Source organism: Phyllostomus discolor, chromosome 2 (genome assembly GCF_004126475.2).
Source record: "Phyllostomus discolor isolate MPI-MPIP mPhyDis1 chromosome 2, mPhyDis1.pri.v3, whole genome shotgun sequence".
NCBI lineage: Eukaryota > Metazoa > Chordata > Mammalia > Chiroptera > Phyllostomidae > Phyllostomus > Phyllostomus discolor.
In genome coordinates, this window is record NC_040904.2 from 191406738 (window position 1) to 191432232 (window position 25495).

The following is a 25495-nucleotide window of genomic DNA, read 5'->3' on the forward strand; positions in this document are numbered from 1 at the left end:
TTATACTTGACAGTTACCCTCCTGATGTGGAGCACACAGCCCCATAACACAACTCCAGGGGAAAAAAAGTAGGTAAATGGTTTGCGGAAACAGGGAATGAAAAAAAGGACCTTTTGTGAGGCTAGACGCTGGAGTTACATATGATAATATCATCTACTTTCCACGGCACCTTTATGAAACTCTCCCCTAGGAGGAAGCTGACTCTGCAACACTGAGTACCTAGCCCGGGTTGGTTACAAACAGCAGCACTAGAAATGTATACCTACGTTTGCTTGGACCCTAGAGGCAAAGGAGACCAAATCGTTCTGTGTTCCAGATAGTTCTTGGGTACAAGTCGCACTCCCTCTGGCATGTGTTTACCATAACCCCGTTCATTCTCTAGAGGCCATGTGGGCTCCTTCAGCTGGGAATAACGCTTATTGGGCGATGTTTCTCTGTATCTGTTATCCCTGAGGCTAAGAGGGCTCAGTTGCTTAAGTTTTCACCAGATGGTCTAGGCAATTGGAGCAAAAGGTAGGAGGTGAATTTATTTCAGCTAAAGTATTGAAAACACATTAACAGCCCATTATTTGTTTTGTTAAATGGGTGTAAACTCTGACACTTACAATAATTCCCTGAGGGTTGGACTTCAATTTCCTCACCTGTGGGTTATAGATGAAATTACCCACAAATTATCTTTCAAGAGTAAGTTGCCAGATGGTCTTAAGATTCTATCATTTCAATTCTTAACTGCTGTATTAAATGGTTTCTGCTGCTTGATAAATGTTGCATAAAAACAAGTGTTTGGGGGAGAGAAGCGCAGCGTAATTTGGATGCCCTATTTTCCTCTGCTAAAGGTCAGTTTCAGGTGTCCTCCAGATTGTGAGGAACGAGATCCGTCCGTTCCTCTCCAACAAAGAGGCAGTAGAGTAGACTCCTCAGCACACTCCCGAGTGAAATGCAAACTTCAAACTTACCCTTGCTTTCTCTAATCCCCACCTCGGCCCCTGCGCTCCAGTCTCCTGCGGACGCGTGGGTTAGAAAGGGCACCAGGCTCCTTTAAATGCTAATAGAGTCGATGCCCAACTCCGAAGCCAACTTTCCCCACCCTCTTCCCTCGCCCGCCCTTCCCTCCCCGGCCCGTGCGCCGCCTAGAAAAACTTGTGCGGGGCCATTTTTGGGGCAGTAAGATCCAGCGAGGAGCCCAAGAGCAAGCGCGCAGCCGGACAGCTCGAGCCGCCTCCGCCGCGAGACCCCACCCCGGCCGCCGCCGCCTCCTCCTCCCGCGCCGCGAGATCCGCACCGGCCTCCCAGAGAGCGAGCCCGGCCGACGCGACCACCAGCCGCGCTAACCGCCGACCAACCGCCACCGAGGTGCCCGAGTGAGAGCAAAGGAGGCGGCATGAGCGAGGCCACCACCACCACCACCGCCGCCGCTGCCGCCGCCGCCCTCCCGCAGGCTCCGGCGGAGGCGGCCGCCGCGGTCCCCCAGGACTCTGCGCCCAAGAGCCCAGCCGGCGGCGGCGCGCCCCAGGCCGCTGCCACGGCGCCCGCTGCCCTCGTCGCAGGAAACCCGGGTGGGGACGCGACCCCCACAGGCCCCGCAGCCCCGGCCTCTTCAGCCCCCGCCAGCAGTGAAGACGCGGAGAAAAAAGTTCTCGGTGAGTCAGTCCCGGGAGTTTAGGGGCTGCCCCGGGCGGGGCGCGCAGCAGCCAGAAGCCGAGCACGTGTGGGCATCGCCAGCTGCATTTCCCCCTGGTGTGGGGAGCACCTTATGAGGTCCCCAAGGATGTCGGTGCCCAGCACCAGGGTCTGCAGCCCGCTGGTCCTGCAGGCGCTCCCAGGTGAGCGCGTGGCGCCCTGCGCCCCTCGCCGTCTGGTGCGCATTTTTCTTGGTCCTGGGCCAGCAAGTTGGGTCTTACTTTGGTCCCTGTCGCACATTGCCCTTGATTTGGTCCAAAGAGAAAAGGAGCGGCAGTCTGAAAACGGACGCAGGGTGGGGATGAAGGTGGATGTAGGGGAGGAACAGACACGTGGGATGGCGACTTCGGAGTCACTGCGTAGGATCTGGGTGGCGACAGGATTTCCTTTGGGGAAGAATGAGGCGCTAGTAGGAGACGGGAAAGGAAAGGTGGAAAGTCTTCTTGCTGGGGAGGCTCAGGTGTCTGTCCCTGACGCCCTTCCCACATTGGCACGGGACAGGCGCCACGCTTCTGTCGGCCACAGGCTAGGAAGGGGATGTTGCAATCCTCTTGGGTCTTAGTCCCCCGTCCTCCTCCCTCCCTGTGCCCACTGCTGCGTAGAACCTGTTTCACTGTTTACCAACCGCTCCACGTTTTCTCCCTCCTGGACTGTGGGAACGCACTTGGTGCAGCAGCTGGAAAAACTTAGTAGGAAGTGTGGTTATGACGTTTGTTCGCTACATCGTTATCTTAGCGAGTTGCAACTTAGGAAATAGGCGATAAGACGTTCAGGTTTTGGGGGGGGGGGGCAGAGCGTCAGAAAGGGCTTCTGTGGTAGTTGTTGGTTTTGTCACGTACTGCAGCCCTCTCTCAAGTAACGCCCTGTGTCCCCGTGCGAGACCTTAAACGGGCTTACAAAGCACGTGGGTGGTGAATAAGCTTTCTCATGGGTGTGTGACTGTATCATTCACTGTCTTTTAAACGTGAAAGTTAAGAGATGATGTAGGATGCTTCAAAGAAGTTTTCGGTATTTTGGGTAGGGTGTGTTTGATCTCTCAGAGCCTTCCCAATTTTCTAGGAAGAAAATTAGGGGATTAATGTGAAGAAAGTAGTATGATTCCCTGGCCCCTACCTTGAGAGGCCTGTGTCTCCCGCCTCCCCACCCTCTTCCACCCCAGGGGTTTTATTCAGTTAATGACAACAACGTGCTAAATGTAGCCTGTGTGTGTTAAGATATAAAACAGCCGGCATTTTGTTGGACTAAAAGTTGCTTAAGCCTAGTCCATATTGAACTGTGATGTTTCCAGCAAGCGTTTCTTGTAACTCCTCATGCAGAATGTCTGGGAGAGACAACCTTGAGTTACCCAAGGTGGTGTTTGGATATATCCTTTTTAAAAATTCTTTTGTGTAAAGGGAATTTCGCAGTTTTCCCCTTAATCCTTCTACCCTTTTGGATCTAAAGTAACTTCTGAATTTGAAAGCAGGAATTGGTAAAGATGAAGAAACATAAAGTTAGTTTTTGTCAATCACCAATTGCCGTTAAGCCTCCACCACATCCTGGTGATGAGCCTGGAAGTCTTTTATCTTTCCACTGCAACCCCAGCTCTCAGAATGAAGGACAGCCTGCTGCCTGACATTTCAGCACTAGCTGCCTCTGTCCGCTGTGTTCTGCCATCCCCCCCTCCTTTGCCAGGGGAACACATGGGTGCCTAAACTGCGCCAGGCCCAGTACTGACAAATGGAATTCAGGTTCTGGATTCTCCCATTTTAGTCTTTACAAACGGTCTTTTACCTTCAGTGTGGATGCAGCCACAGGCCAGGAAAAGCAGTTTACCTGAGTGAAGCAACACTTCTGATGAACGTGACGGAAACCACATGGTCTTCCTCTGTCTCCCCTTCTCCCTTTGTCTATGTGAAGTGAGTTTATGGTTTTCAAGCAAAAAGTGTGGGTAAATGTGTTTGGCCACATGAAGTGATTGGAAATATGTGTGGGATTAGGAAAAAAATTTAAATTACATTGGGGGAGTAAAAATAAGCTTCAGCTTTGGTTGAAGTTAGACTTGAAAATCATTCTTTATCTTTTCCCCTATTATCATGTTGCCTTTCTAATCAAGGTTATTCCTTTGACAGTGGTAGACATTAACTTCCATGAAAATGAGTCAAAAACAGTTCCTTTATGTTTTCCCAGGACATTAATTAGGGCAAATGACAAGACTCACAAATGGCAAATCATTTGAAATAATGTATGACTTGAAAGCATATGATTTATCAAAAACAGGCTACTTTTGTGTACACTTGGGTATAAAACATAATTTTTTTCTTCTTTGCCCTAATGCTGTAATTAGAAAGGCCTAAAACTGAAGATGCCAGTGGTTTAACCTCTTCATTGGAGAGAGGTCTTTGTTACTTGGTGTCAACGAGGTGGAGATTGCTCAGGCAATAGTAGGCTAAATGACTTGAGAACATAAAGAATTGTTTTTTTTTTCTTTTTCCTAAGAGAGCTAAAGTACTTCCTCAAGCATGTCAGTCAAGCAACACTCAGAATTAACCCTGCTCACAGCAAAATAAGTTCTAATTACTATTTTAGTCTTGAGTTTAAAAACTGAATCCTTATTGTTTATCCTTGGAAATTATAAATTTTGTATCTCAGAGAGGCAGTATGGATTAATGTTAATTGTTGCTTTCATTCTCTACTAAGTTTTTTTTTAAGGTACTCTATTGTCAGATTTCCTGTTTCATTGAGTCTTGATAATTGCTTTATGCACTTCCTGAATTTAGACATAGGCATTCCTTAGAGGTATTGAATTTGGCATTCACAATTGATTTAAGGGAGTTACCTCAAATCTTACTTGAGGGATGAAATAACTATGAATCTATGAAGTGCAAGTTATATAACCATAGTCTTTGTTTTATGTTAAAATCTGGTGTACAGAAATGGTCCTAGTCATGATGGAAGTAGAGATCATACTCAAGTGTAAGAGGGGGGATTTTATAGAAAACGCGGAGTTTGAGTCCTGCCGACTGCAGAGAGTAGGGTAAACAGTGACACAGAAGCCCAGGTGCATCCCTGCGGTTTGGAAAAGTCCTGTTACATCATGTCTCAGGGTGGGGAGTACAGAGCTGGAGTGAGGCAGCATCAGTTCTATTCTTACTCTTGACTCCTCTGATAGGCCACCGTGTGGCAGCGAGACAAGTTACTTTATGTTATATCTTTGTAGATTAAGTATCAACAAGGAGCTACTATTTCACTTAAAGTTTGCCAATATTCCAGAGTGTGAAAGTGATGGGTTAAGGTCATTTGTATTTGCCTTGTTCACTTATCTGTGTTCTCTTCCACTGTGACCCTTCTGCACTTACAACATTTTTTTGGTGTTCAAAGAACTTTTTTTTTGTTTTTCCTTAGACATTGTTTCTCAATTTTAATTATTGCAGAATTGAATAGACTCATGGCCACTCCCTATTTGAGGACTTTACCAGAAAGTTTAACAGGGAAGAAAGGTTTATTCTTGTGAAAAGTATTTCCCAAGAATTATAATGTCTTCACTTGTTCCATTTTCTTTTTTTTAACATATTTTGGAATTAAGCTTTCAATGCTTTTTTCAGGTATGTTTAGGCTTTATAATGCTATCAAGACCTTAAATGATATGAGCTTTATCTCATGGTACGTCAGCAACTAATTTATCTGCTTAATCCTATTTTAGCCACCAAAGTCCTTGGCACTGTCAAATGGTTCAACGTCAGAAATGGATATGGATTTATTAATCGGTATGTGTGTGCACATCTCTGCATGTCCTAAGTACATACTTCTGTTGTGGTACCAGTAGTTATACATTCTTTACCATTCTTTATTAGTGACTTGTATAAGTGTTAAGGTTTGTAAGCACTGTAAATACTCTCATTTCTGAGCTGCTTGCCATTAGATATTAATTAAACTACATTTCCAGAACATTACATAAGTGACTTATTTTATGAAATCTGGCCATCAAAAGAAAAAAAGGGGGGAATAATCAGAAATAGGAGGAACCTGAGCCCGTGTCCATAATTTCAGAGATGGAGAAGTGGAGCCTGGTTAAGCAACCCTCCTAAGGTCACTTCGACTAGTGCGTAAGTGCACTGGAACTGTCACCCAGGTCTGGCCCAAGTCCCGTGCAGGAACTAGTGTTTTATTTGAACCATGGTAACTTCTAAACATATAGGAATGAGAATATAAGTGCAAGCTATTAGGAGTATTATGTATTTATATGATGTTACAGTTTTCTTTGCTCCCTCACCCCCCACCCCTTTCTTAAAAATTCCTCCAGTTTCTTCCTTGTCTGTTTGGCTGAGGGTGGGGGAGGTGAGTTAGGGTGGGGTGGTGGTGGTAGGGACTGTTTTTGGTTTCAGTGTAAGGAGAGCCTAGTTCACAGCTGTGCCCTGTCCTTTTAACCGGCTTGCTTTGCTTTTGCTGGGAGGGAAATTAGGGGCTCTGATTACACACCATGTGACTGAGAGAGAGATGAGAAGGAAGGGACCATTCTGTGTTGAATCTGTACACTTGGATCCAAGCACTGTGGTAATGTGGAGGAGCAAGGTGGGTATCTTGGGGGGTTAGAAGTTTTCAGTGAGGATTGAGTGCAGGCATCTGAACTAAGTTTAAAGGATAAATAAAACTTTTTCATGTGTTTTAAAGCCTTGGAATTTAACCTTAGTTTTTTCGTTTTTGTCTTCCAACAGAAATGACACCAAAGAAGATGTATTTGTACATCAGGTAAGACGGGTAGTAAATGTTGCATTTTATACGTGAAGAGAGAGGGGTCAGTAACGTGCTATTGTCCCACTCCCAGATGTAGTCCTGAGCATCATTATTGCACCCCAGGCTCTCTCTGTGACTTTATTTTGGCAAGGGAGCTCAATTCCACATTTTAAGATTGGCTGGTGAGTGCTCTGTCCCATCACAGCCACTGTTTTCAAATGGATTTTATTTTTGAGTGGCAGGAAGTAATATGCAGTTAGACCACTTTTTAATTTTTAAAGGCTTTGAGTCCTTAGCAAAAAACCTGTTTCCTGTTGCCGCCCTGCTCCCCTGACTCCGCAGTTCCCCCAGAGCATGGTGGGAACGCACCTGGCTTTCGGCCTGGGTGGGGACTGGTTAGAGCTCCTCTAACTTGCAGTCAGTGAGTGGCACAGTGAAGCAGATGGTTGGGGTGTGTCTGTGAGACGGAGAAAACTGCCCGTGCCCAGGACAGTCCTCACTCCTGTTAGAGGCAGGCACGGTGAGCACAGGGCACGGTGAGCACAGGGCCAGGCCGAAAGGCCTACGCTGCTTTAGATTTAAAACAAAAGTGGAAAGTGGGTAAAACATGGAAAATATGAGCTTCTCTGCTACAGGATCTCAGCCTTCCTTTTACATTAGTAGCCTAGGATGTTGTTTATTCTATTACCATGTATCCTGGACTTCCTTTACATAATAGGTTACAAGAAAAAAAACACCTATCCTTGCTGTTCCTTTCTGTATATTGTTTTCAATGAATTGTCTCAAATGCGTGTGTAGTTCTGAGTGTGTAACAGCAGGGAAGCACAGAGGCAGATACTGTAACCAGCACATTTACCTGCGGGGCTCTGCTGCCTTCTGCTGAGGAGTGTGTGTTGGGGTGGGGTGACTGGCAATAGTGACAGCTAAGAATAAACTCTCTATTTGTGGTTCCCATTGTTTATATTTCTGCTTGAGTGGGTAGATTTCAGTTGTATCTAGATAATTTGCATAGGTTAATTTCTAAAGTCGTAACAGACTGACAGGAAGTGTTGCTTACAATAAATACCAAGCGGCTGGCTGACAATTTGGGGGAAGAACTGCACGTTTGGTGGCGGCAGGAGTAAAAGGGCCTCCCGAGTGTCTGCCCTGGTGGCCGGCTTTGTGAGCCCGCGAGCGAGTGTGTGACCTGATTCCAGTCCCTGTGCGGCTGTGGGGTGAGTCACCGCACTGTGTTGAGGCCTGCCCAGTTTAACAGGAAAAAGCGACGGAGCTGGCAGGGAGGGGCTGGCTTGGGAATGGCTGAATGCTCAGGCTGTGTGCGCGTATATCCTGTCCCTGAGCTGCCTTTTTCCTCTGTGGGTGAAGTCTCGGCTCTATTGGCTCATTCTTTTTATTTTTTTTTTCCTTCCTCCTACTCAGCGTAAGGGAAGGGCTAGATTACACATGCCTAATCGCTTTATAAAATAAGGCTGACCTAATTCCATAGGAAGTCAGAGCCCCTTTAACTATTTAGAGATGCCAGGTAAAGAAATAGAGATTCATTGCAGGAATGATTCCACTTCCTTCCACAGGCTGAAGAAGAAAGGTCTAATTGTAGGCAGATATGTCGATGCAGATGTTCAATGCAGGAGAACATCTGCATTAAGCTTTTAATGTGTCATCAGGGGCAAAGCTTGGTGTGATGGGGAAAATACTGAATAAATATATAGACTCAGTACAGGGTTGTGAATTTCCCCACCTATCGCCCTCCCACCACCACCAGCATCTGTAATAGGGCCCCAGACACACATCACTTATCAGCAGCCTCATGCTTCCTCATCTGTAAAATGGGTTGTGGGGGTGGGAGATGAGCCAGATTATAGGTAATGTTCTGATTCCTGAGGTAGTTTTGCATATTCTCGCAGAAATACTTACCCCATGGCATTTTCTAATTCCTTTTCCTTGTCCATCATCCCTCCTCCCCTTCACGCATTCTTTAACACCTTTCGAGGTGAGCACTTTCTCTTGTCTGCAGAAACCTTTATACCTAAGATATGTGTGCAGTGTGTGTAAGATTTCACACAGACATCCTCACCCCCGCTGACAGGAGCCACAGCCTGAATCTCAGATGATGCCCAGTTCGAGGCCACGAAATAAACCGTGTCAGGACTAGGTGACCAGGCTGCGACCGGAAGTGCGACTGCACGTTTCACTCCACCCGCCCGGATGAGTGCTGGAGGGTGACACCGGCCACGAAAGCAGTGTGGAGCAGTGTTATGCTGTGTTTTGCTTGTTCTGCTTCAGAGATTCATGTTGGTAGGAGAGTGGTACATTTAAAAAGTGTGAATAATGATAGGCCAACAGTCTCTTCAGTATCCCCAGCAAACTTGAAAGCAGTGGAAGGTTACCCATACTGACGTACACTTCAGTGCGTATTTTCTCTTCCCTTTACAGACTGCCATCAAGAAGAACAACCCACGGAAGTACCTGCGCAGTGTAGGAGACGGAGAGACAGTTGAGTTCGATGTGGTTGAAGGAGAGAAGGTGAGAGCAGGTTGTGCCTGGGTGTCGGAGTGCGCGGCCTCTTCGCTTTCTTGCAGAGCCAAGAAAGGGGTCTGGCAGCCCCTTGTGAATTCATATTATTTCATCTTTGTATGACAGGAAGATGTGACTTTTAAGTAGGAATTTTTTGATAGTGGGCGTCATAAATATTTTTTGATACAGATTATGCAAGACAACTTAATGTCTCATTTAATAAATGATAAGCCCTATTATGGAAGGAAGAACTAATTTGGCAAGATTGAAAATGACATTTTATTTTAAGTAGATTAAAATTTAACTTGTTTATCTATCAATAAAACTTTCAGGCTGTGATTTTTAATAATATCAGTAATACACAGTGAAGAATGTTTCAATCTCAGTGAAAGAATATTCAAATAGAATGTAATCATTGTGTTTTCGGCTTGGACTTTGGAAAGCCAAGGGCTGCTTAGGCTTCTTAATGGGCTGTGTAACAGCTTTGTTTAGATGAAGGTAACCCGTCATCTAGAACGTATCTCTGGATTGTTTTAATGATGTTATTTATTTAATTCCAATATTAGCAATGTCCCTAATGTTTTGTTTCTAGTCAACAGTGGACTACAGATGGCAGGCAGTAAAGCATCACAGCATTTTAAAACCATACGTGGTGTAGCCACCGTGGCAGTTAGTCGTGGCTGCTGAATATATAAACTAAGCAAGCGACTGGTTAACTCCCATGCATGTGCTTGATATAAACACACCTCCCTACCATTCTATAGTCCATATGCTTAGTGGCTCCCAAACTGTTCTGTTTTAAAAGAAAAATGCTTTATTTCATTTAATATAGTCATTTAAATGATGCTTGTACTGATGTGATCCCCAGGGTATCTTGCAAATATTTTAGAGATTCAAATCCCTACCAGCAAATGCTGGCCTGTAACAATCTCTAATATCTTGTTTTGTCAGGTTAATTTGACCTCTGTCTGTTTGGCTGTGTATTTCACCTCTGTGTTTTCAGAACTTGAGGTTTTACAAATTGATAGAGGGTGTGCAATACACTCTTTTGAGTCATCTTTGTATTTTTTTGTATGTTTGAAGCATTTTGTTCATTTGCTCATATGAGAATAAGAATGCCACGTCTGTTTCAAGGATAAGAGGAAGGACTAAAGAGGGATAGCCTGTGTGGAAGCTCTGTATTACTAAATCCAGGGTCCTTCGCTCCTGTTGCTGCCAAGTTTCACTCTCGGTCATTGCTGGACACAGCTGCGTGAGCCCGTGAATAGGGATTCCCTTGGTGCCTGTGAGAGTAGCATGGAAGTCAACATTTTCCAGGAAGATACCATTATCTCAGTTATTTTCCACTGAGGAATATCCTTCTTGGTCTTGCATTACTTCTTTTTCAGCTGCATTCTATTTACCAGTTTATGTACTTCAAAGAGGTGTATATTGCTTTTGGACTTAGTAAGACCAAACAAGGAGGCGGAGCTTAGGCTGCATGAACAAATAAGCTGTATACATTTCAATCAGGATGTCAAGTACCTTGCTCACCTTATTAAAACGTGGGTGTATTTTTGAGGTCTAACAATGGGAGTTGCCAGTCATGAACATTGTGGCTGCCAACGTCTGTTTTGGGGGGCGTCTAGTGTCTCTTAAATTTTGAGGCTGTTCTTCTCTCCGGTGTCAGGGTGCTGAAGCAGCCAACGTGACTGGCCCAGACGGAGTTCCCGTGGAAGGGAGCCGCTATGCTGCGGACCGGCGCCGTTACAGACGAGGCTACTATGGCAGACGCCGTGGACCTCCCCGTAACGTATGTCGCTCTCTTCCCTCTGAATCAGTGATTGAAAAAATGTTCATGTCTAAAATTAAGTGTCCATGCTTAGAGCTGATAAATACTGTTTCTTCTCCTGGAGATACAAAATGGTTTCTTTTATTTGATGGAAAACTTGTAGTGCCTAGAATTTATCCGTAGCTGCTAGTCTCACTAGAAACTTGCCACTGAAACATTGTGTCAATTTGTATGTACTTGGCTGCAAGTAGCAGACATCTTGTTGTCTTGTAACAAGAAAGCTTAATTAAGGCAGGCTTGCTAAGGTAGTCAAAAAGGCAGTCCCTTCATTGGGCCAGAACCTTGTCTTAGGGCTTTCACTAGGAAAGGGGAATGGAAGCTCTGTGATGGGCTCAAACCTGTTCTTCATCCCGTGGCGCTGGCATTGTTGACCTCGAAGAAAACCAGCATTTGGTTGGCCAGGAAGAATGGGGAATAGCTTGGGAATAGGCAATAAACTGTGCTAGCCACAGAAATATTACATTTACCTCGAGTAAGTGGCTGTTTATTTAGCATAACATTTATTTATTTATTTTAAAGGAGAGTAGTAATTCTCTGGATTTTTAGTTTTTTAAAAAAATATTTGTGTATGTATGTATTTATTCATTTATTTATTTTAAAGAGAGGGGAACGGAGGGAGAGAGGGGGAGGAAACATTGATCAGTCGCCTCTCACATGCACCTTGACTGGGAACCGGGCCTGTAACCAGGCATGTGCCCTGGCCAGGAATCAAACCAGCGACCTTAGGTTTTGCAGGCCAGTGCCCAGCCAGCTGAGCCACACATGCCAGTGCTGGATTTTTAGTTCTTTAGATTTCTACCAATCCAGGTGAAAGGGTTTACAACCAAGTCTGGCTAGAGCTCTCTTAGGAGGTCAATATAAACTATCAAAGCACCCAAATAGAATCCTGTTCATTTGTGGTCATGAGGATTCTATAGATTTGAGTCAGTTTTTGATGTTTCTAGAATTAGTGCCTGGGATTGGCACCACAGAATAAACTTAAGATGCTTTATAAGCACAGGATTGTGGCTATGTCAGTCATCCAAGGAAAACTTGAAAAGTCTCACCAGAATTCAGTCCCTGCAGATTGAGAGTGAGTTATCTCCACACTTTTGGTGGATTTACATCTTTGTGCATAGCAAAATGCTTTCCCTCTTCATTCTCTCGTCTTCATACCCTGCTCAGATGGACTTTTATCATATTGTTTATGACATCTTGTTTTCTGTTTCTGTATTTTTCTTATCTGTGTTTTGGCTATCCTGTTTGACTTTTAATAAGAAGCTGCGCAGGGGATGATGGTGGGATTGAGCTACTACAGCATTTACTATGTCAGATTAACTTAAGTCCATTGGATTCACGGAGCTACAGTTGTGATTATGTTGATTCCTCGGTTAATTCAGAAGTAAGAGTGATAGAAAGCCTTTAGTGAAAAATTTCCCTTTAAAAAACTTTTCAGCTCAGCTGGAAATAGTGAAGTCATGCATGTGAAAGGTATTTAGAAATGTCAGTTCTGAAAGTGTACATAAAGGTTTTCTGTTCTAATGTTGTTAAGGCCTTACAGCTCAAAAGTATGTTTGCCAATGGTGCTGCTATTATTTTATTTTGTAAAAATGAAAGATTTGGTTGTCTGCAATTCAAAAAGATATGGAAAAGCCTAAAAAGAAAAAGCAGTTTATGAAGTCTCACACTTAATATTTTGGTGAACATTTTCTATGTGTCTTTATGTAGTTGGGGATCATAATTTGAAACAGGTTTTATGAAGAGTAGAATGGCTTGACTGGACTGAAATTCGACTAGCTCAGCCGTTCGTTGAAGGTTTTCCTGTTGGGGAATGTGGTTGCCCATGTGGGCTTGATCTGGAGGATTCTGAATCTTAAATATCCTCCCCCTCCAAAAGAAATGGGCTATTATTTTGTTAGTTTTTAATTAGAGAGAAGGAGAGAGAAACATCGGTCTTTTGTTCCATTTATCTATGCAGAGATTCTTCTATGTGCCCTGACTGGGGATCAAACCCTCGGCCTTGGCTTATCAGGGTGATACTCTAACATACTGAGCTACCTGGTCATGGCTACTTTATTTTTATTAACTGTATTTACTTACCTTAAGACTATCTTTGGCATTTGCACATCCCCTTTTAAAGTAAGATTGGAAGTAAATTCTTTGAGGGATGTTTGGCTGTTTGTTGTTTGTTTTTATTTTTAAGTATAAGGTACTACTATATGATATGGTAATTTAACTACAGGAAAAAGTAGAAAATGAATCAGTAATTCCTTTTGTTAGTAAGTAAGACCTATATTTAGAAACTACCTGTATATATTACTTACTACCATCTCATAAAATGCAAGGAAAACTGTATTACTAAGCAAATCATGCCATAAGTTAGTGGTTCTCAAACTTTTTGGTTTTTGGACCCATTTGTATGCTTAAATATTATTGAGGAACCCAGAGTCTTTATTTATTAAAACTTATTATGTAGCCCTGGCTGGCATAGCTCAGTGGATTGAGCGCGGGCTGGGAACCAAAGTGTCCCAGGTTCGATTCCCAGCCAGGGTACATTCCTGGGTTGCAGGCCATAACCCCCAGCAACCGCACATTGATGTCTCTCTCTCTCTCTCTCTCTCTCTCTCCCTCCCTTCCCTCTCTAAAAATAAATAAATAAATAAATAAGTAATAAATCTTAAAAAAAAACTTATGTTAGAAATTAAAGCAGAAATTTAAAAATATTCCATTGGTGTAATCAAACTCATTACATGTAAGTGTAAATAACATTTTTATGAAAACTATATATTTTCAAATTGATGGAGGAGAGTGGCATTGCTTGATATATTTGCAAATCTCTTATGTTTGGTTTAATAGAAGACAGCTGGATCCTCCCATCTCCGGCATTCAGTCCACGGAGAGGCCACTGTAGCCCCGTGAGACCCCACCACACACCCATGAGATGAGATGGGAATGGGCAAATGGCATCTCCGTAGAACTATGAGAGTAGTTCCACTCCGATAAACCCCCCCCCCCCGCCCCCACCAAAGAGTTCTGGAGACCCCGGCCCTGCTCTGAGCGCAGCTGCAGGAAGCAGACTGTGCTGAACTGTTGATCACACCATGAAATACATTTTTTCTTGACTGCCCTGACTTCGTCCCAGTGGGTGGCAGGTGTTGGGAGACACACCTTTGGCTGGGCTCAATATTATAAACACTGTAAATATATAAACATTGTAAATGCCGTTTGGGTGGTTGTTTAGATGACTGTTAAAATTAAGTAGATTGGTTGCTTTTGCTTTTCTGCTTCTTGGTATTTTATCTGCATAGATCTCCTTTAATCTTAATGTAGTTTACCCCAGGTAATCACATGATGATCTGGGTTAAATGCATTTTGTCTATATATTAAAGGACCATTATTCCTTCTGAGGAGGAAATATTTTTTTCTTTTGGTGATATTCATCCTAAATGGTATTCTTTGGTTCTTTCCTTGCTGAAACTTCTTCTGAACCTCTGTTTCTTTGCTTCGCTAGTACGCTGGGGAGGAGGAGGAGGAAGGGAGCGGCAGCAGTGAAGGATTTGACCCCCCTGCCACTGACGGGCAGTTCTCTGGGGCCCGGAGTCGGCTGCGCCGCCCCCAGTACCGCCCTCAGTACCGCCCTCAGTACCTGCGGCGGTTCCCGCCTTACCACGTGGGACAGACCTTAGACCGTCGCTCACGGGTCTTTCCCCATCCCAACAGAATGCAGGTAAAATTGCACCTGGGACTTCTCTTCAGCAGCCCTCACCCCTCCGTCCTTCCTCTGCCTCCTCTTCCTCCTCCTCCTCCAACACCAGCAGCTGCAAACAAAACCTTGCTCGTGGCTTCTTTGTGCTACAAAAGCTGAGGCCAGGCCTCGAGTCTTCATTCTCGTAACATCTCTAAGGGCACAACCACTTGAGCCATGCCTGTAATTGAGGGCCCTGGTGGAGAGGGTGCCATCTCTAGTTTATGGAAGAACAAGAGTAGAGACACAATATGCTTAAGAGCTTAAACTCCGAAGTCAGTCAGACAGGCCTGGATTTGAATCTTGTCTCTGCTACTTATTATCTGTGAGCTTTTGAGAAAACCAAGCTTTAAAGAGATTAACTTGTTCATCCATTAAATGGCTTTAATAACATACCTCTACTTCGGGGTTTATGATGATTAAATCCGAGGTAAAGACTTGAGCACGGTGCCTCAGGATAGCTAGCATCTCTAAAGTCCTTAATTTAGATGGGGTGGTGTTGACTGCTAAGAAACCCTCCCAGGGAGTGGAGATTGTTGATTGATTCTCCCTCTTTTACTACAAAGTATTGGTACAGCTGTTGTGAACTTGGCCTGTAATTTAACAAGCCTTATACCAACTTTTCAGTCTCCAGAAACTTGGACAACTTAGGATAGGACATCATTTTTTATTATCGCTAGCTACAAATTTTCCCTCTTGGTGTCCTTGGGTTGTTTTGCCACTAAATGTTTTGACTGAACATTATGTTCAGTCTGTTCTTTGCTACCCTTCTCCTATCCCATCATGCATGACGGTGTTCTTTCTACACTGCTTCTTGTTTTTATCTGTCCACTCTTTCACAGCTGTCCCTGACCAACGTGCTAAAAATAACAAGTAGACTCACGCATTTGGAAAGATTGGGTGCATGGGGCATAGTAGGTTTCTTCAGGGCAGCACTTGGGGCTTCTAGGAAATGAGGACAGGAAGAGGCAGTGAGATTGTAATGCACGGTTATTTTTAGAGTGTTAGGAGTACCTTCCTGAAATAATCATTTGCGGTATTTAGCACACACACGTCATTTTTTGAGGACATGATGGTTCTTTTTCATATTGTTTGAAATGAAGTGTATTGCACCTTAGGACTTGAAGTTGAGAGCAAAGGGAGTCTTTGGCACCATTAACAGGGGTGTCCAACCTTTTGGTGTCTCTCTCTGGGCCACGCTGGAAGAAGAATTGTCTTGGGCCACGAATTACATACACTATGACATATAAGCACACTCAAAAAAATCTCATAATGTTTTAAGTAAATTTATGATTTTGTGTTGGGCTGCATTCTTAGCCACCCTGAGTCGCCTGCAGCCTGTGGGCCGCAGGGTGGACGCCCCTGATTATTGTGGAACATCCTTTGCAGAAGCTGGTTAAAAACTAATTTTAAAAACATGTGCTTATTCTGATAGTGGCAGGTAGTTGTTTTAACTTGGGCTGGATTTCTGACCCATTCCATTTCTGAAGGAAGAGCTGGCTTCGACTCCTACAGTGGTTTTCCTTACTCTCTTTCCAATGCACCTTGTGTTCATGGAGTCAGAGGTTGGCCTGAGCTAACGAGTGTCACCAAGTGAAGATTCCTAAAACTTCCCTGTAACTTCCAGGTTGCCAGTGTCATGACTTAAAATTATAGAGAGAGATCTCTAGACAGTAAGAATTATTGAGGTTAAATAGAAAAACCTTTCCAACATTTTCTACTCTATTCAAAACTGTGAAATGCATTGGACACGACAGGAAAAAAAAGTAATAATACAGGCCAACAGTTTTTCCCTTACGTATGAAGGACACAATATAGTGTGGTCAGTGACCAAAGGACTTCTACTTTTTAAAGAAAATAATTCTCTGTGTTTGAAATTAAGTAGAATTGGTTACTGGGCTAATATCAACTCTTTGCAGTCTCTGAGGAAAGAAATCTATGATAGAGGAAAGGGAGCCACGTTGTTTGGCATCTGCCAAGTGATCGACATTTGCAGTCAGTTCTCCTTCAGCTTCCCTACAGCTTTGGGAAGGTGGCAGTGGATTCCGTCCACACTGTCATTGTTAGAAGTGAAGAGATTTGGGTATGTTGAGAAGTTAACAACTTTTACCTGAGGTTGCATGGGCAAGAAGTGCTAGAGCTTTAATCTGCTTTTCTCATTCTGTCACTCTAGTAAACTGTCATCCTCTAGTCAAGTTCATTGTTCTTTCTAGCTGTCCTCCTCCCCCCCCCCCCCCCCCCCCCAATTAAAGGTTCCTGAGAAAGTAGCAGCCTTGCTTGTTCAGACAACTGCAGCGAGGCCGGCGTGGTTGGGGTGGTATGAGTGGAGAGGAGAGGGCTGGCAGGTGGGACTAGGGTGATACCTTAGAGCAGACCAGACAGGCCTGGCAGACCGGGAGAGGGACTGATGACATCTCTAAATGTGATAAAAAGGAGGAAAGGAATCTGTACAGGGAAGAAACATTTAAGAGATCATCGGGCTATTTTTAGAGGCTGGACCACAGGAGGCAACAAGCAGGGAGACGAGTTAACTGTAATCGCCCTGTGGAGAGATGATCGTGACCCTGGCCTGGGTTAGAGTGCGAGCAGTGGAGGTACGATCAGTGGTCAGATTCATAAGTGTTTCCAACATCCAAGTGACAGCATTTGGTACTGGAGTGAATGTGTGACATGAGGAGTAAAGGATATACCTGTTGTTTTTGTTTTTGTTTTGTTTTAATTTAAACAAACATAGGAAGACTGAAAGAAAGATTAGGTTTAAGGGGAGGTGGGAATTATTTGGGGGTCTTTACCCCATATTACATTTTGCGTCCAAGTGGAGATGCCAGGTAGGCAAAATAAATGAAGAAATTAATTAATCAGTAAAACAAAGCAGAGTCAAGAGGTAGAAAGTGGCATGAGTTAAGGTGTCATTTTAGGAAAGGTGGCTGGCAAGGTCTTTGTTGCTGTATTTGAGAAGAGACCTCAGGAAGCAAGGGAGCAACTTATTCGGGTACCGGGAATGGCATGAACGGTGGAGGGATTGGCAAGTACAGAGGCCGAAGGGAACCTGAAGGGGACAGATGGGATTGCAGATAGAACCTTGGAGACATGGAAACATGGTGAAAGGCACGGTGGAGGGTGAGACTAACTGTAAAATGTGTGAGGCAGAGAACTGACCCTGGGACTGAGTTCTGGGGCACACCAACAACTGAAGAGCAGGAAGGTGAAGAGCCTAACAAGTGGCGGTGAGAAGGGACAGGCAGAAAAAAATATCTTTTGAGAAGGAAATGCTGTGTTAAATGCTGCCAGTTAAAAGGAGAGGGTGTTAGGTTGAGAATTGATTACCGGATTTGGTCACTTGGAGGTTAGTGATATGGTGAGGACAAAAATATGATTAGGATGAATTCAAGAGAGTACCAAGGTGGAGGAAGAAGACTATTTGCTTCCCCTTCGAGGTTGTTTTCATGGTGATGGTGATGGGTTTCCTTCAGTGTGTATGTCTGTAAAGGAGCCCAGAGACATGGAGCAGTGTCTGGAGGAGAAGGAGGTTAGGGCAAGGTTTTGGGTTGATTTGATTTTGTTTTTACATTGAGTGTGTTCTGTGCTGGTTCCCCTTACCCCTGCCCTCACCAACAACTTGCTCATGATGTCATTAGATGGACAGATCTCATGCCTCCCGACATACACTCATTTATATGTGTGTGGTTTATAGTGTGTGCATGTGCATATGCATTGTGTGCGTGTTCCTTATTTCTGTTCACCGAAATGGCCTGAAAACAGTGACACCTTGATAGCATTGGGCTTTCTGAGTACCATTCTCCACTAAAAGGAAGCTCCTTTGGAGAAATGGCTGATTTCAGATCTGGACCAGAGAGAGTACAACATGAACTTGGGACATCTTGTTGTGCCAGAAAGCAAGGAAGTACGCAAAGAATGTTGGAGACAGGTCAAAAGGACATGAGCCCACTTGAATGGGTTCCCATTGGCCACTAACGACAGTAGCAGAGTATAATTCATTGAATAAAATAGAAAACCATGAGTCTGTACAGATACAAATGAGTGAATGGATGTATTGAGAATTTGATGAGAAATCAAATGTTTACAGACTTCGAAGGTACGTCTTGGAAATCTTCCTGAATTCCAAAGCGAAAAGAGTAAAGCCCCTTACCTCCTGCTCCACGTGAGCGCTGTCGGTCGGGGTATGAAGCTGTACTCCACCTGACGGGATGCAGTGAGGAGAACGCAGTGCCACTGCTGTGGCTTCCCTGCCATCCGCACGGACACTGAAGCGTGGGAAACAAAGTGTCATGGCTGTGGAAACCAAGTAGAGATTGAAGGACTGTGTCAGAAAGAGACAACTAAATTCAGTGCATGGTGTTTGTTTTTGCTGTTAAGGGCATTATTGGTGAGACTTGAATAGGGTTTGAGGATTAGATTCTATATACATCCAACTTTTCTGTGTGTGATAATTTCAAAATAAAATAATTGAAAATGGTGGCTGTTACTTCAGCATGTTTGTGTGCCTGGATGGAAGTGATGGAGTAGAAAAGGGAGGAGGAAATGCACAGTGAAAGGGGGACAAAGAGTAAGGAAGACCTTCTAGTAGGCAAGAGAGGTGGGTTGGCTCTGGATATGAGTTTCGACCACTTATCCTGTGTCATGAGAGAGAAGAAAATCAATGCAAATGTGGATGGCTTGGTAACCTGTAGAAAATATTTCCTGATTGCTCTTTTCTTAGTGAAATACGGAGAAGGAATGGATGTTAGTTTTGAGGGGTGGAAAGAAGGTTGAGACTGCGGCTGTAATGTAATGATTTTGAGAGGTTGTCGGCGGGCTTATTGTTTTTGTTTTTGTCTTCATTCTTTCTTCCCCTGGAAGTTCTACAATAAAATTATTTTATTCCCACCGCTTAAAATAAATTTATCATCAAGAAAGTATATTTTACTTTTAAAAATGTTGTACTTCAATAAGCAGTGCAAACAGATACAAGGAGGACACTGTGAAAGGAGGAAGCCGGAGGTGGGGGCATGGTTCAGAGTTGCAGGAGATGCTGTGAGTGCAGAAACCGTTGAATACTGAAGGGACACCCAGTCTGTACAGTTGGTGGGTCTGAGTTTGAAAAGATTGCAGCGAGTTTCATTGCTAAAGTGTAGTGCACTTCCTTTCATACTGTAGGTTTTCTTTCAAAAGACACATGGAACACTTGAAAATGTTAAATTAACATTGTGAAATAAAATTAGTGACTCTGGAGTAAGATAGAAGATGACTTATCTAGCGGGAGTTTTTCTTTCTTTCCTATCATTCACAAAGGTCCAGTCAGCAAATAGGTCACTGTTGATTGAGAGTTCGTTCCCAGCTCTGTAAGGAAGCGTTTTGCCTTTTACTTTTCACTAAGACCCTGAATGCAGCTGTGTGCTCGGTGTCCCCTCCCCTGGTAGCATGACACTCACCCGCAGCCCTGTTCCCTTCTCCTAGGCCGGTGAGATCGGGGAGATGAAGGACGGCGTCCCAGAGGGAGCGCAGCTTCAGGGACCTGTTCACCGGAATCCAACTTACCGCCCCAGGTACCGCAGGTGTGTGGTGCTCTCCTCAACTCACGGCCAGCTGAAGGACCTGTGAGGGATGGCAGGATGGACGAGGGTCTTGCGGGTCTCGTTTTGTGGGTTTATGATGAAGTAGAAGAGGTGGCTGCTCTGACCAAATGTCCAGGTTTGGGTGGGACTCTGCCGTGCATGTTTTCAGATGGCCTGGGACGTTCTCCCCCTACTTAGACAGAATTTTTCGGTTTTTTTTTGTACCACGGCATTATTTGTATTCGATAACTTTCCCATGATAGAATTTTTTTTTTTTATTTGTAATGAAAGAAGCGGAAATTAATTGATGAGTAGAGCCACAAATAGAGGAAGAGTGAGTGCCAGAGATGCTTGGGATTCTGCGTAGTCTGTTAACTGAGCCCGTCTAGTGGAAAGGTTAAACCAGGATATAGATCAAACTGTCTGTTTAAATTCCTGTCCTGTTATTAGTAGCTGTAACTCCTTTGGCAAGATTGTGAATTCTTAAAGCCAGTCACCAGGTCTGTAAAGTGGGCATTAAGGAATGTTCTGCACTTGTCAGTAGGTTTAACTGTATAATGCCTCTAAGATAATTCGTAACGTGCCTGGTATAGTAATCACTCAATAAACACTAAATATTTACTGAGCGAGTAAATATTAAATATTATTACTACCTATGATGTTAGTATTAGCGGAGTGGGTTATTTTATTTGTTCTCTATCCCTGTGAAGACTGCAAATTGAGTTAGGCCCCCTAAGATCCTTTTTCAGCTTTTTATATTGTAAGCCTTCCTGTTTATTGATCCTATCCTTGAGGGTAAGTAAAAGAAAAAATCAAAAACAACAACAACTTCATTCCTGAAAATGCCATGTATAACACCTTGATGTCTGGCGATGTGGGTTCACTGAAGGGAGTGTGAGTGTATCATTTAGGGCAAGGACTTGGACCCCTTTTGTATCCTTTTCCCTCTCCAGATTCACTCCAGTTTTTAGACATCATCACTCTAATGATTAATTACTAACGGCTTTCCAATAAAAGTGACTTTACAGAAATGTCTTAATAATAATCGAGGACACCGGACAACATGTGGATCCCAGCTCTGTCGATCCCTAGCTGTGCCATCCTGGCAAAGGTGTCGTGGACCCTTTTGGCCTAGATGACCAGCAGTCCTGTATGACTCAGACAGTATTTGTTCTCTCTGAACCGCTTGGATTTCTCACTATAAATCTGACTCACTGAGTAGGTATTGATGTTAAGTGATTTAACACGAAAACCCCCAGTGCAGGCTCTGGCATGTGTTTAATCCTAGTCTCCACTGAACTCCGTCCATGGAGGGCAGGCGCCAGACCACTTTTCTTGACTTTCCTGTCCTCAGTGCCCATCAGAGTGACCGGCAGGCACATAGTATGTGCTCAGTACGTGTTCATTCACAAAAATAGGTATTCAGATGAAGGGAGAAAATGATGGGAAAATATTTTTTTTTCACCAAAACTGTGTTCCTTTTTCTGCATTAGCCTGTGCATAATTCTAACAATAAGTGCCCAATCACTTGACTTTTTTATCTTGAAAAAAATGACTAAAACCCATGTTCTTGAGGACCCCTGCCACACTGCATTTTTTTCTCTTTGTCTTGTGTTTTCTGTTCCAGGGGACCCCCTCGCCCGCGACCCGCCCCAGCTGTGGGAGAGGCTGAAGACAAAGAAAATCAACAAGCGGCCACTGGTCCAAACCAGCCCTCTGCCCGCCGTGGGTACCGGCGCCCGTACAACTATCGGCGTCGCCCCCGCCCTCCAAATGCTCCTTCACAAGATGGCAAAGAGGTAAATCCAGTCAGCTGCCAGGGACGGCGCCAGACTAGCCTTGATCATGTCAAACTTTAGTGCTCTATTCTAAGTGTGGTTTATAGCCTAATAACTGACACAACTATACATATTTATATATAATAGTTTATGGAAAATGTTACTTATAAATACCATATATAATTATAAGTAATATAGGGTATATGCACATATTTTGTATACATTTATATGTATGTTAACATTTACACTTAAGGTCTGTATGTATATAGAGAGAGTATGCCCTGCACTGAATATGAACCAAACATTTGAATTTAACTACATCAAACTCTCCGAAAGAATTATCCATACCGTGGGGATTTGGAGCTGGTGTATTTAGGGCCGTCCAAACAAGGGACAGCTTTTACAGAGAGGAACCTCCTTCTAAGTGTGCAGAAAGCAGTCACATGTCATAGGCTTTTTGTTATGGAGAGTGGCGGTATTTAGTTGCCATTTGGAAGCCATTCTTCTGTGGCACTAATTTTTGACTTTTATTTGAGAATAAACAAAATTTTGCTCAGTGATTTGCCTTCAGAGGCAAGACGATTCCACCTTTTGAGGCCTTTCAGTCTTGAACTTGGCAATGTCACCTGAATTGATTCGTCTCTGCTTTGTGGTTCTGTTTCGTGTTTTAGACCAAGGCAGGTGAAGTGCCATCTGAGAACCCTGCTCCAGCCACCGAGCAGAGCAGTGCTGAGTAACACCAGGCTCCCCAGGCACCTTCACCATCGGCAGGTGAGAGCGCGGGCCGCCCGGGCTGCGGTTGGTGTTTTCTTTTAATGTCAGCGGTTTCTCAACAGCAGCACAGGTCAGTCTGCAGGAGCTCTGTGATTCACCTGGACCAGCCCTCACCTCCATTGGGATTTTGAAGAACGCGGTTTTGGTGTTTAAATATCTCTGAGATTGCCTTTTTTTTTTTTTTTGCTAGGCTTTGGGTGCATAAACATTCAGACAATTAATGAGAGTCCAGTTCTTTTTTGTAGACAGACAGTTTTTATTATAGTATTAACGTGGTAATCCCAGGTAAGAACATTTGAAAGTTTTACTTTTTTTTTAAAGAATTTTTTTAAAGATTTTATTTATTTATTTTTAGAGAGGGAAGGGAGGGAGATAGAGAGAGAGAGAGAAACATCAATGTGCGGTTGCTGGGGGTTATGGCCTGCAACCCAGGCATGTACCCTGGCTGAGAATCGAACCTGCGACACTTTGGTTCGCAGCCCGCGCTCAATCCACTGAGCTACTCCAGCCAGGGCAAAGTTTTACTTTTGTGACACCTACTGGCCAGTTTGATCATTTTAAAGTGCCTGACCAGGCCTCAATTTAGTAACAGGAGACTAATGTGTAGAAAAACTGGAGTGGTTTCCTCATTCCCATTTCCCTTTGATGAGGAACACGGATTTGGAGGCAGCACAGTCCAGTGTGCACCGGCCAGGAGGTCCACATCCCCAGTGCGGGGCCTGCAGCTTGTTTGCCAGGCAACCTTGAGCAGTTCCTTTCCTTACCTTATGCCTTGGTGATGGCCGCTGCTGGTAGAGTGCGAACACTTGTTAGCCTTAGCCACTGAGGTCCTTGCAAATGTTTAGTGAGATAACACCTGTGAAATCGTTAAACAGGGAGTGATAAAGAATAAACTCTTTGTACAGGTTAGCTTGTTACCTTCCTCATGGTTTCACTTTCATGTACTGACTTCTAGTTTATAAAAATAGTTCATGCAAAACAGCCATTAAATCAGTGCAGGATGAGAATGATGCACAAATGTCGAGAAAGATACAGTGTCGATTGTGTTTAGAGCCTTTAAAATAGTGTATTTTGAAATACATGAAGAATAGTATTTCTGCCTTCGTATTCTTTAACTCCTGGTTATTCTGTCACTCTTTATAAATTTGATTTTAATTTTTTCCAGGTGACCTAAAGAATTAATGATCATTCAAAAAATAAAACAGAAGCAGACCACGACCTTACCAACACCAAAGAAACATCCAAGCAATAAAGTGGAAGACTAATACCCTAAATGTGGACATTGGAATGTTTACAATTATTCTTTACAAAGCAAATAAGCACAAAAGGAGAATGTCAGCCAATGTTTCCAGCGATTTTTCTGGGAATGCCTGCACGGAAGACGAGAGAGCACCTCCCCAGTTTCAGCACCCACTAGGTTTATATTTTTTTCCTGGTTTTACTGTTTTGGTGATATGAATTGAAAGAAGAAATATTAATACCACATGGGGAAAACCCCAAAGAAATCTGAAATATATATAGTAAATGCTTTTTTTTCCCTTTTCTGTTCATTTTGGATGCTGGTGCTAAACTTTCAAGTATCGTGATTAAAAAAGGAATTTTATGCCCTGCTTATTTATTTCTAGGATGAGGGGAGGATACCATTTTTGCTTTCCTATGTGACTCTCTTTGAAAATGTGCGGCATGAAGTTCATCGAAAATAAAATTTTTACCCTTGAAAGGAAAATGTATAACTGGAGTGTGTTTTCCTGTCTTTTGTCTTTTCCCCCACTTGATTCACTTAATAATAGTCAACTGAAAGCCAAATGTAAAGGTGCACTAGTGTGATTTAATAAATGTAGGCGTATGAGTTTGAGATGATAGAAGATGGGATTCCTTTTGGAAGGTGCACCATGGAATGAGCAAGTTTGTGTCTGAGGTCAGCGGTAGGCATGCTTTGTTTCTGTTTGGTCCTCTGTGTCTTTTGAGTAATCTCCACTGAGGTGACTGCATGGCATTTACACTAAACAGCTTCCTTTAGATGGATGAAAGAGTTCATAATTCTAACGTCCTTGAACTTCCAGCCTGAGGTCGTATTGTATGTTTGTATGTGGATCTTTCAGAAAGAGGAAGGGAGGCTCTTTGCAACCATATTACAGATTTCTTCCCCCTAGGAAGTAGGTGGTGCCCCCAAGCTGAGAAACCATGGCGTACATCAGTGCTGTGTAAGTAACTTCTCAGACCCACTGCACCTTTCAAATTATTTATACTCGACTCAAGTACATATGAGCCTAGGTCTGTGCCAGGCACCCTGCTAATGGCTAGGAGGAACAAATGAATGAAACACTCGAGTCCCAATGAGCTGTTTTAGTAAGTGAATGTAGAGAACAAATATGTAAACAAGTGTGAAATTTAATTTCAGATGGCAATATATGTTATAAGGGAAAATACACATGGTAAAGGGATAGAAATAGGCATAATATTGGGTGGTATGATTATTTTAACTAGGGGAGGGGTGTCTCCTAAATGATTCGAGAAAACGTACACAGAGCCCTGGCGTGGCGGATCAGTAACCACTTGAACATCTTGAGCATTCCTGGCATGGGGAGCAGACGCAAAGGCTGTAAGAAGCACCATACTTGGCCTGTTCAGGAAATGGCAAGCAGGAGAAAGTGGATCGATTGTTCAAGAACCTTGGGTTGCCTCACACGTTTAAAAAGAAATAAAAGTTGCTAATACGCACCAGGCAAAATTACTGAAAGGCATGAAGTATTTTATTTTAAAAAATGTCCAATTTCAGGCCTGATGCTCCCACGGCAACCAATTAGCATGCTTTTTCATTTTTTTTAAATATGTCTGTATCATGTTGGTGTGTGTATGTGTGAAAGAGGGATTGGTAAACTGATCCAAATTCAGGGAGAGGGAAGGGATTTTAACTGCAGTTACC

General features: G+C 43.6%; 1 protein-coding gene across 4 annotated transcripts; it reads left to right on the plus strand.

Annotated features, from left to right (window-relative positions):
• The first annotated feature begins 1135 nt into the window (after positions 1-1135).
• On the plus strand, positions 1136-23880 carry YBX3 (Y-box binding protein 3). 4 transcript variants are annotated; one of them, XM_036019332.1, is made up of 10 exons: positions 1136-1640; positions 5363-5426; positions 6375-6408; positions 8827-8916; positions 10577-10699; positions 14229-14444; positions 19920-20008; positions 21645-21816; positions 22467-22566; positions 23735-23880. In XM_036019332.1, the coding sequence occupies exons 1-9, from the start codon at positions 1382-1384 to the stop codon at positions 22530-22532; spliced, it is 1113 nt and encodes a 370-aa protein (XP_035875225.1). In that variant the 5' UTR covers positions 1136-1381; the 3' UTR covers positions 22533-22566; positions 23735-23880. The 4 variants fall into 4 exon arrangements, with proteins under 4 accessions (XP_035875225.1, XP_035875224.1, XP_035875227.1 ...); XM_036019331.1 differs by having other exon boundaries at positions 1138-1640; positions 19920-20017; XM_036019334.1 differs by lacking the exon at positions 14229-14444 and having other exon boundaries at positions 1141-1640.
• The last annotated feature ends 1615 nt before the right edge of the window (positions 23881-25495 follow it).

Coding starts and splice junctions, on each gene's coding strand:
- YBX3 (XM_036019331.1), top strand. CDS start 1,382: ATGAGCGAGGCCACCACCACCACCACCGCCGCCGCTGCCGCCGCCGCC. Junction 6,409..8,826: donor AAGATGTATTTGTACATCAG/GTAAGACGGGTA, acceptor TTCCCTTTACAG/ACTGCCATCAAGAAGAACAA. Junction 8,917..10,576: donor ATGTGGTTGAAGGAGAGAAG/GTGAGAGCAGGT, acceptor CTCCGGTGTCAG/GGTGCTGAAGCAGCCAACGT.